The sequence below is a fragment of the Sphaeramia orbicularis genome, chromosome 10 (genome assembly GCF_902148855.1).
Source record: "Sphaeramia orbicularis chromosome 10, fSphaOr1.1, whole genome shotgun sequence".
Lineage (NCBI taxonomy): Eukaryota > Metazoa > Chordata > Actinopteri > Kurtiformes > Apogonidae > Sphaeramia > Sphaeramia orbicularis.
Window position 1 is genome coordinate 6,480,622 of NC_043966.1, and position 12,307 is coordinate 6,492,928.

General features: G+C 36.7%; 1 protein-coding gene across 1 annotated transcript in view; it reads left to right on the forward strand.

Annotated features, from left to right (window-relative positions):
* The first annotated feature begins 603 nt into the window (after nucleotides 1-603).
* Nucleotides 604-12,307, forward strand: part of LOC115427390 (START domain-containing protein 10) — a 47,640-nt gene continuing 35,936 nt past the window's right edge. Inside the window, 2 exon segments of the mRNA XM_075353495.1 lie at nucleotides 604-922; nucleotides 924-980. Coding sequence (XP_075209610.1) covers nucleotides 833-922; nucleotides 924-980 — 147 coding nt within the window. The 5' untranslated portion in view covers nucleotides 604-832.

A 12,307-nucleotide genomic window follows, 5' to 3' on the forward strand; every position in this document is an offset into this window, starting at 1 on the left:
TCCCATACACTGACATTCATACCATTACTGTAACTTTGCTGTTCTTGATAAACCTGATTTGCAGTAAGAGGTCTGAGTGTAAATTAATTGCTTGTTATTGTTATTAGACTGTATTTAACCATTTTTCTTAAACAAAAAAGGTGGGTTTTTTTTGCATATTATCTCCATAAAGTGAGTAATAACTAATATTAGAGTATGTTAAAATGTGACAAAACATCAGATTAGCAGCATTAAAAAAAAATATTTCATACTTTTCACACAGTGTATCAGTAAATACATGTTTCTTTTCTTCAAAAATTAAATGCATGATGTCCAGCGGAGGGGATATTTTTGCAACTCCATGAAAAATAGGTTCTTTTTTTTTTTTTTTTCCAATCGTATTGTTTTTTTTTTTCATGCCTAAAGAGGAATAAAAACACTCAGGAAAAAAACTGGATTAAGGTTCTCATAATTCGTGCATGAAAGGGTTAAAATCCGACTAAGTTTGCATTGTTTTCTTGAATTGCATCAGAGTGAGCGCTCTGTCCGTTGAGTCCTATCTGTGCAGAGATGAGTAGTCCATAATGCAGGCTGAGACCGGAGCCAATAAAACCTGGGGATGCTCCTCTGCTCCTCACTCTGCTCTGTGTCCGTCTGATGGTTCCTTTCATTATTAAACACCGGAGACCAGTCCAACCAGTCCACCCAGTCCACCCAGCCGCCGTCTGAGGACTGGAGCTGCTCAGAGGCTGATGTGAAGCTCCACTCCTCTGCTTCTCATCTCTACATCTACTTCTGCTTCTTCTTTTTCTTCATCTTCTGAGGCTGGTTTTGTGAACAGGAGGAGGAGGAGATGCCGGTTCAAATCCCGGATGACTCGGACTTCTCGTCGTTCAAAGACCAGTGTCTGAACGCGGACGGATGGATCAGCCGCTACAACAAGGGGGGGGGTGACGGTGTGGTGCAGGGCGGAGGAGAGCAAGACGGTCCAGAAGCTCAAGGTACCAGCACAGAACCACACCTGGACCACACACAGACCCGGACGAGCCACATCACACCCAGCATACATGTAGAGCAGGGATGTCAAACATGCGGCCCGGGGGCCAAATCCGGCCCACCAAAGGGTTCAGTCCGGCCCACCAAAGCGTTCAGTCCGGCCCACCAAAGGGTTCAGTCCGGCCCACCAAAGGGTTCAGTCCGGCCCACCAAAGGGTTCAGTCCGGCCCAATTTGTGAAATACAAAAATTACACTGAAAATATTAACACTCAAGGAAGTGAAAATAATTTTAGGTCAGTTAATTCTAAAGTGGATCAGAACAGCAAAATACTATCATTATAAACTATAAACGAAAACTGCAAATTTGTCTGTTTTAGTGTAAAAAATGTAAAATTACACAAAAATGTTTACATTTACAGACTAGTCTTTTACAAAAAAATGTGAATATCTGAACTGTCTTAAGAGAAGTATGTGGAATTTTAATAATATTCTGCCTGTTATTTAATGTTTGGTATAAATGACAAACTAAGGCGTAATATTGTTAACATTGCACTTATTTTACTAAAGAATTTTCTGGTTGTTCATATTTGTTCATGTTATGTTCAAGTACAATTCGTAGATGTAAACATTTTAATTACAGAATTTTAAGTGTATTTTTGCGTGTATTGTAGGATTTTTGAGCATAATTAAGTATATTTTTGCGTGTATTGTAGAATATTTAAGCATATTTAAGAGCCGCTTCAGACCCAGCATACATGTAGAACAGGGGTGTCAAACATGCGGCCCGGGGGCCAAATCCGGCCCACCAAAGGGTTCAGTCCGGCCCACCAAAGGGTTCAGTCCGGCCCACCAAAGGGTTCAGTCCGGCCCATGGGATAATTTGTGAAATACAAAAATTACACTGAAAATATTAACACTCAAGGAAGTGAAAATAATTTTAGGTCAGTTAATTCTAAAGTGGATCAGAACAGCAAAATACTATCATTATAAACTATAAACGAAAACTGCAAATTTGTCTGTTTTAGTGCAAAAAATGTAAAATTACACAAAAATGTTTACATTTACAGACTAGTCTTTTACAAAAAAATGTGAATATCTGAACTGTCTTTAGAGAAGTATGTGGAATTTTAATAATATTTTGCCTGTTATTTAATGTTTGGTATAAATGACAAACTAAGGCGTAATATTGTTAACATTGCACTTATTTTACTAAAGAATTTTCAGGTTGTTCATATTTGTTCATGTTTAGTTCAAGTACAATTCATAGATGTAAACATTTAATTACAGAATTTTAAGTGTGTTTTTGCGTGTATTGTAGGATTTTTGAGCATAATTAAGTATATTTTTGTGTGTATTGTAGAATATTTAAGCGTATTTAAGAGCCGCTTCAGACCCAGCATACATGTAGAACAGGGGTGTCAAACATGCGGCCCGGGGGCCAAATCCGGCCCACCAAAGGGTTCAGTCCAGCCCACCAAAGCGTTCAGTCCGGCCCATGGGATGAATGTGAAATACAAAAATTACACTGAAAATATTAACACTCAAGGAAGTGAAAATAATTTTAGGTCAGTTAATTCTAAAGTGGATCAGAACAGCAAAATACTATCATTATAAACTATAAACGAAAACTGCAAATTTGGCTGTTTTAGTGTAAAAAATGTAAAATTACACAAAAATGTTTACATTTACGGACTAGTCTTTTACAAAAAAATGTGAATATCTGAACTGTCTTAAGAGAAGTATGTGGAATTTTAATAATATTCTGCTTGTTATTTAATGTTTGGTGTGTTTGTAGATCCACTGTGATCTCTAACTTGTGATTCACGTGTATAAATGATAAACTACGGCGTAATATTGTTAACATTGCGCTTATTTTACTAAAGAATTTTCAGGTTGTTCATATTTGTTCATGTGTAGTTCAAGTACAATTCGCAGATGTAAACATTTTAATTACAGAATTTTAAGTGTATTTTTGCGTGTATTGTAGGATTTTTGAGCATAATTAAGTGTATTTTTGCATGTATTGTAGGATTTTTGAGCATAATTAAGTGTATTTTTGTGTATTGTAGGATATTTAAGCATATTTAAGTGTATTTTTGCGTGTATTGTAGAATATGTTTGCATATTTAAGTGTATTTTTGGGTGTATTGTAGAATATTTAAGCATATTTAAGTGTATTTTAGCATGTATTGTAGGATTTTTGAGCACAATTAAGTATTTTTGTGTGTATTGTAGAATATTTAAACATATTTAAGTGTGCTTTTGCGTGTATTGTAGAATATTTAAGCATATTTAAATGTATTTTTGCGTGTATTGTAGGATTTTTGAGCATAATTAAGTGTATTTTTGCATGTATTGTAGAATATTTAAACATATTTAAGAGTATTTTTGCGTGTATTGTAGAATATTTAAGCATATTTAAGAGTATTTTTGCATGTATTGTAGAATATTTAAGCATATTTAAGTGTATTTTTGCGTGTATTGTAAAATATTTAAGCATATTTAAGTGTATTTTTGCGTGTATTGTAGGATTTTTGAGCATAATTAAGTGTATTTTTGCGTGTATTGTAGGATATTTAAGCGTATTTTTTATTTTATGGAATTTACTTTTTTCACTCAAAAGTTCTTATCCTATTGTTTATATTCCTTTACTGGTCCGGCCCACTTTATATCATGGTAGGCTTGATGTGGCCTCTGAACTAAAATGAGTTTGACACCACTGATGTAGAATACAAATGTTGAGTTCAGGGACCACATTCAGCCCAATATGATCTCAAATGGACAGGACCAGTAAAATAAGAACAGTCAAAAAAAGTACAAATGTTGACATCTCCAAAATTTCCTTAAAAATCTGAGTAACAGTAACAGCCTGAAATGTCTTTTAGTGCAAAAAGTGCAATTACAGTACGCAAATGTTTACATCTACAAACTATCCTTAAACAAAAAATATAAATAACCTGAACATTCCTGAGCAAGCTATTTTTTTTTTTTTTTTTTTTTTTCAAGAAAAATAAGTGAATTTTAATTGTATTCTGCCTCAGTTTATCATTTACACCTAAGCATTACAACTTCCAGATCACAGTGGATCTACAAATACACAGAACATTGAGCAGCAGGTATCTGGAACTGGAAAATATAGTGTTTATCTGATACAGATGTGAAGTTATTAGAAAAGTTTACTCATTAAAGGGCCTGATTAATTGTTTTATAGTGCCATTTACACCCAGTGTTGCACACTAGCGGTACAACAGGTAACTGATGTGTTGAATCCCAACCAGGATCTTTTCCTAAACCTGACCAAAATAAAAAGAACAAGTGATTAATCTGATAGAACCGCGTTTTTCTCTATAGGTAGAAACACAAAGTTTCTGAACTGGTGACTCTGAGGTAAAATAGCTTATTCTTTTTAAGTTCAATTCTACAAATACTGATTATTACTGAGACTGATGTTGGATGTTCTGGATTTATTTATTTAGTTGTTTATTGTTTGGGCTTAGATCTGCCTTTTCCAAAGCTTAGGGAGCTGTTTTTATTGAGTTGCCAGATGTCAAGGTGAAATAATAATAAAATAAGAGATGGGAATTCATTTTGGATTAATTTACTTCTAAATAGAAGAAGAGTGTTCACTGGAAGTGTTATAAAAGATGACCTAAACAAAGATATGAAAAGCAAAAGAGATGCCTCAGTTATAAAAACGAAACAAGAAAATGGTGTAAAATAGGCAGTAAGATAAAGTAAAGTAAAGTAAAGTAAATTTTATTTATAGAGCACTTTTCACAGACAGAGTCACAAAGTGCTTTATCAATTCAAATCAGAATCAAATTAAGTTTACAGAGACCCAACAGAATCCTTCAGGGGCAACACTTGTGATTGGTGACAGTGGCGAGGAAAAACTTCCCTTTAACAGCAGAAACCTCGAGCAGACCCAGACTCCTGAAGGATGGCTGTCTGCCTTGACCAGTTGGGGTTAAAGAGAGAGAGAGAGTAAAGGAGGAGAAAAGAGAGAGCGATAGAGATATAGAGACTGGGGGGGGGGGGGGGGATGACACATGGAGTACGTTATGATGAATACATAGAGTGTAATCAGTCTGTGGTGGTCCTGGGTCAGGTGGGAGACTAAAAAGCCTTTTTGAACAGGAGGGTTTTGAGGTGTTTCTTAAAGCTCTCTACAGAGTCCATGGACCGTAGGTGTAGAGGCAGGTCATTCCATAGACGTGGTGCCACAGCTTTAAAAGACCTGTCACCGCGTGTGCTAAAACAGGTCCGTGGAACCATCAGCAGGTGCTGTCCTGAAGACCTCAAGCTACGAGTCGAGCTGTAGGGCTGGATCAGGGAAGCAATGTATGCAGGGGCCTGGCCATGTAGGGCCCGGAAAGTTAGCACAAGAATTTTGAAATGAAGACGATATAGAACAGGGAGCCAGTGGAGAGATTTAAGGATGGGAGTGATGTGGGTTCTCCTGTTTGTGTGGGTCAGGAGCCTGGCAGCAGAGTTCTGGACAAACTGTAGACGGGCCAGCTCCTTCTTGTTTAAGCATGTAAACAGGCTGTTGCAGTAGTCTAAGCGAGAAGATACGAAAGCGTGAACGATCATCTCGAGCTCATTTGTGGACACCATAGATCTGAGTTTGGAGATGTTGCGTAGGTGGAAGAAACAGTTTTTGACTAGGTGTTTGGAGTAGAATTCTAAAGACATGTCCTGGTCAAAGATGACACCCAGATTCCTCAGTTTTGTCTTTACCGAGGAACTCAGGTCTCCAAGGTGATGTTTGATCCCTGGGATTGCACTATCCGGGGCAATGATGAGGGTCTCAGTCTTCAAGATGAAGAAGATGTGAAAATATGCACAAAACACAAGATGGAAATGAAGTAAAAATGACAGAAATTCCATTAAAAAATAGTACAAAAACATAAATGTATCTTAAATGGACACGAGGCAAAACCAAGGAGTCAGTAAAAATGCAGTTTTGTAACACTGGGTCCAGAGGAGAAATGAAATGACATTTTTTGGAGTATTTCTTGGGTATCGAGTTGAAAAATTGTACGAACCACTAACTCCGATGTGCAATTCATCCATTATCAAGTTTCTAATGCGGTGAATGATTTCAGGTGTAAGTATAAGAACAGTCTTCATTGTCGATTCTTTTGAGGGAGGGGCTTTTTCCTGCTCCAAGCTGATTATGGGACATTAAAATTAAACTGTTAGTCGTCTTCTATTTGACAGGAGCAAATAACATTCATGGATAAACTGGAAATACCACTGCAGCTAAAGCAGATGATACTTTCCAACAGACGTCTGTAGGACTTTCTAAGATTAAAAAAAAACAAAAAACTGACAAGATAAAAGTATGGCAACATTTAATAAAATAAATAAACCTAATTATAGCAGGATTCAAGAGGCATACATTTAATAAAACAAGACATAATGAGTGCAGATGTTTTGCTGAATTAAAAAAAAAGGTTTGGAATAGAATAGTGAATATGAAAACACACAAGTTCATCTACAGACTATTATTGAAATTTACTGATATACTACTATTAAAACACAACACAAAAGGCAAATGTATATCTGTAATTAGAGTAAAATTATGGAATAACCTCGATAAAGGATTAAAAACATGCACATCAGTCACTACATTTAAAAGGATGTTTAAGGTATTCAATAAATATAAAATATTAGGGTGAGCCAATTTTGCTTAGATTGTATTATTTGTTGATTTATATTATTGTTTAAAACTGTGCCATCTTGTTACCTTGTTTAGTTTCTGCAACTTTCCTTTTTGTAAATAGGGTAGGCATAAATAAAATGTTGCTTCAGCCTACACCTTTTTGCCCATGTTTCATATAGAAATCCAAACTGTATGTATGTATTAGGCCTGTAACGGTGCACAAAATTTTCGGTTCGGTACGTTTTCGGTTTTCAAAGCCACGGTTCGGTTTTTTTCAGTTCGGTACGGGAGGAAAGAAAACCCCTCAAAATGTCTATTAATGCATTTATGAATTTTTAAAAAAAAATGTTTCCCCCAATTTTTGGACACAACAGAATATAGAAAAACAGGAATAATATAATTCTGCTGCTATAAATCAAACAGAAAATGAAATAAATTATTAGTGTTACTAAATGTATTTTAAACACTAGTATTGCACTTTTCCCTGAAAGGTAGTTTCGAACAAACAAGAAAAATCTAATCACAGTTCTGTCAGTTCACATTCTGCATAAAAATAACAAAAAAATTCCACATGAAGTGCAACATTAACAAGAGGGTAAACTGGTATTCTGTTGAAACAAACTGAAGAGAAACACTGACAACACAATGAACCAAATTATTTATTTTAGGACAGAACAAACTGTGTTGTGTGCCTGTGTGTACAGGGGATTTTTTTTTTTTTGTTTGAGCCGGGGGGTAGGGGGGCGCAGTTATATACCTGGGGGTGCATTCCATAACTAACGTAACGAACGCTGTCATGAAACGAAAGTGAAACTTCACATACTTTCAACGTTCTATTTATTCCTCTATTATACAGCGTGCATGACAGACAGACAGACAGACAGACAGAGCTAGTGTCAGTGTTGTAGAACTACCGTAGTTCCTAGGGGCCAAACAACGTCCGTCTTATTAACGTCTCTTTCCTCGTTGTTGTCTTTCACCTGAACCTGAACTGATCCAAACTGGACTGGACTGATGGTGGAGGGTCTGCAGTCTCTTCCTTCCAGGTTCACATCATATTTGTTGGTTTTTTTTAACCTTATATCAGCTGCTATTTCATATTTGAGGTCAATGTGTGCATCCTTCTGTATGTCCGTGTGAAACTTGCACGGATTTAAAGTTCCGCATTGAACGATGTCTTTCATTCCTTTTTCTTTTTCTCATCATACTGTGCTGTTTCAGTACAGCTGTGTACCGAAACCGAACAGGTGTGTACCGAAACGGTTCGGTTCGGTATGTGTACCGTTACAGGCCTAGTATGTATATCATGTTCTGTTAAATGGACAAATAAATTACTATTAAAACCATGATAAGTATGTGCAGACCTTAAACATGCAAAATGAAGAAAACTACAGTCTACTCTCGTTAAACCGCCCGCCGTTATACCGCCATTTCCGCTTATCGCCATCCGCCAGCCCAGTTCCATGCACAAACAACACTTATACCATTGATTTCCCGACCGTTATACCGCCAGCGGCGCGGCGCGGCACCTCCGAGGTGTGGCTCCCAGTGTTGTCTTTTCCGTGGAAACCGGGTCGAAATGGCTCTTTGAGTGTTAAAGGTTGCCGATCCCTGCCTTACAACATAACGGAATCAAGATTTATTTAGAAACGCAATTAGAACGGGTTAACGGAGGCAGCATAGACATCATATAGTAAAGACATGCACATTATGGACGCAACCCGTTGTAACGCCATTTTCGCTATACCGCCAATTTGGCCGTGAACGGAAGTTGGCGGTATAACGAGAGTAGACTGTATATCTGTACAGCAGAAAAATACAAAATTGATAAAACAGTTAAAAGGGATTCTAAAATCCAAATTAGTTTGAACACATGCTGTTTTCTGAAGGAACTGTGTTTATTTATTCACATCATTTCAACTTTAAAGGGCTCATATTTTGCTAAACTCACTTTTATTAGTCTTTGGTTCACTTGTTTTTGCATTTGGATCCTAATGGTTCCAAAAGTTTGAATTTGAACCCTCCAGGTGCTGCAAAGCTATCTTTATATTCATTTTGGCCAAAATCGAGTGGATTTCTACAACCTGTTTGAATTCCTGCTTAGTTTGTTCCATTTTATATCTAGTTATGTCACGACATTTGCATATATAAGGTCAAGACTTCCGATGAGCATTTCTCCGAGTACGACATAATTGTTTATCAGCAGCAGCGGTTGTAGTAAAAACTGAAAATATGTCCAAACTTCGAGTTGATTACCTAAAATGTTCATTTGTTGGTTGTATTAATGAACTCAAGTGGCTGAACGAGACAGAAAGCACAGTCAACAACCTGGAGGAGGCGGGGCCTGAAGTGGCTTATGTGCATTTAAAGGGCCAGCGCTCCAAACCACCTTTCTGGTGTCATTACTCAGAAATAGGGTTGAAGATGGAGCTGTGGAGTTGAATTAATGAAGAATTCAGACCCAAACAGAGCATTTACAGCTTATGTAGACCACCGGGAAATGTTTGAAAATGCATAATTCCATTTAAAAAAGCAAAATATCACTCCTTTAAGTATATAGTTTGATTAGTTTTAAGCATCATAAGTCCTTGGTTAGGTTTGGGTTAAAATAGATGCTTGTACATTGTTTACTATGTGCTGTATTGTACAGTATCATCCAATCGTACTGGGTGTAAATAGCATCTGACATAAAAAAATATTGATCTGACACAGCAATGCGGTAAAAGTATGGAAGTTTCGATTTAATACAGACGCTGAATCAGCCAGTTGTGTTTCCTCCAGCCGATTGTTCTTAAGAGCTTCAGGGGATTTTATTTCAAAAGCTCAACAGAATGGTGTTGCATCTCTGAGCCACATGGTGCAAAATGATAAACACAAAAATGGAATGGAATGGAATGGATAGGGCTATGAATAAAATAGATGTCAAAGATCGTCAGGATTTATTTACACGGAGAAGTAGAATTAAAAAGTTCCGTATCGTTTTCTGTTCTCTAATATGTAAACATTATTATTAAGCAGGTGTTGGATGTCAGCTCACATGTTTATCTGTGTGTCATGTTACTCAGACTGAGCAGCTCCATATTTATCACTAACTTCATTCAGTCTGACTCACACTGACTTTAAGCTTGTCAAACAGCTGACTCCATCCGCCAAGCAGCCTTTTCCTGAAAAGTGGGCCGTGTTACTGAATCAGGTCAGTGTGTCGCTGCCTTGCTCGGGGGCTCCGGGTCCAGCCGACTGTGTCAGAGGGTCAGGGGGGAATCGGACCGGCAGCCTCCTGCAGCCGCTCGGCGTCAGCGTGCTGAAAAATTCAGAGCGGAAAGAAAAACGCAGAACGGCTGGAAACCCGAGAGCCGAGCGTCCGAGAGGGGACTGCAGAGCTGGGAGTCGATCCAGGACAGAACCCGACCTGGTTCAGCATAATTCAGTCCACTGCAGCCCAGTTAAACCCTCTTCTGACCGGTCGATTCTCCACTGGAGGATTTCCAGTTCGGAGAGTTTCTGCTCATTTTACAGCTGGAGTTACAGGTTACACTGCGACAGAAATAAGGCTGCCTTAGTCAGGCCAAACCTGTAACCTAAACACTAACAAAACACCCAACAACAGACATAATAATGTTAAAAAAATACATGACAAAAGCAGCTAGTGATGATTAAAAAATATGTGTTAAATGCAGTAAAACGAATCCCTCTCAGTAAAAGAGAAGGAATGATGATGAAATTCTTTATTCAGTCATCACACAATAACCAGTGTCAACAACAGCACTTCAAACATTACAAACAGGTTATGACTGAAAAGGCACAGGCAGAAGCAGAATGCTTATATTAATGCCTGTCCTACAGAACAAATTCAGCTACCCAGCATCCAATATAGGAAAAAGAAAAAGACAAAACAACAACAACAAAAAAAAAGTATCCAAGCCAACAAACAAGCAAAACCTAAAAAGGTGAAAATAAACCAGAGAAATAGAAAACTTAACCACCAAATTAATGGTAATTTAATGTAGACTCCAAAATAAATAATTTACCTATTACTTGTTAGAGTTTAACAGTTGTATCCTTCAAAAATTGCCTTTTTTTAAATCTCAAAAATGGGCTACACATTCTTAAATCCATGCTGGCCTCATTCCATAGTTTAACTCCAACAACAGATATACATCTGCTTTTTGTCTCTTTTTTAGCTTTTTGTTCAACAATTTTACAAACATCTCGCAAATCATATTTAGACTCATGTGTTGAGAAGAACCTTTGTACACAGACGGGGAGTCACTTTAATTTGGCTTTATACATTATTTGCATTATTTTATTGTAAACCAAATCATTAAATTTCATAATATGGGATTTCATAAACAGTTCATTAGTATGTTCATTGTAACCGGCCTTATTAATAATACGTATGGCTCGTTTTTATAAGAGGACTATAGTATTTACAGTTGTTCTATATGTCGAGCCCCACACTCCCACACAATATGACATATAAGGGAGTATACGTGAAAAATAAATTATATGTAGTGCCTTGTGGTTGAGTAGATTTCTGGACTTACACAAGATTGCCACTGATTTTGCAGTCTTTCCTTTTATATATCTAATATGTGGTTTCCATGTTAATTTGTGATCAATAACAACCCCTAAAAATTTTATATCAAACACTTTCAATTTCAGCATCGCATATTTTTAATGTAATATCCATCAATTTCTTTTCGATTCCCAAAAACCATACATTTAATTTTTTTAATGTTAAGTGACAATCTAATGAAATGTAATGCAAATAAACATTCAAACTAATTAAAAACTCCAGAAACCTCTGTATTCAGCTGTATCCATCTTCTGTAGAGAAAAAAAACACTCAAAACACCTCTGTTAAGTTCTTCGGCAATATTTTGTTCTTTTACATTTTATTAATTAAAGGGACACGACCTGTTTCTCCAAACTTTTATTCACCAAACCCTTACATGTATTCCAAATAAATGACCTGATAGTTGATCTGTCATCTCTTCACCCTTTATAGGGCACTCACTGAAATACCCTAAATTCAAAATTTCAGCCTTAGTATGCTATTGGACATTGTCATCCACCTTCTCTTGCCATAAAACATCTGAGCAGCACTTGCTAAAAAGTAAACACATGCAATAAAACAACTGTTATAAGGTCATAAACTGACAAAAATCACTCATATTCACTCTTTACAGCTTCCAAATGTCTATAAAATCTCTCTGAATCACTGTATCATGTTATAAAAACCAACATGCTTCTGGACGTCGCTGAAGCATGAGATTGGCCCCATTTTTAATGTTTGAGGAAATTACCAAAAATAGTCACTTGTCTGATAAAGGGTTAAAACTGCAGAACCACTTAACTAAATTCAAAGCTTTTAACATTAAGAGTTATGGAACTAAACATTATAAAGTAGTGTTTTACGCTAACTGTGTAACTAGAAATTCAGTAAATTAGCTTTTCAAATAAATAGTGCAATTTAAATCAGTCAAAACCAAGAGACAACAGCTTTGGCTCCAGAATGAGACCGATGTGGAAGTCTACGTACTTCCTTCTAACAGTCAAAGCTGTACATATTAACACATATGAAGTTATCTGCTGATACTTAACTTGTTGAGCAAATTATTCATCACTCCATGTATTCTCATCTGTTACTGTTGGATTTATTC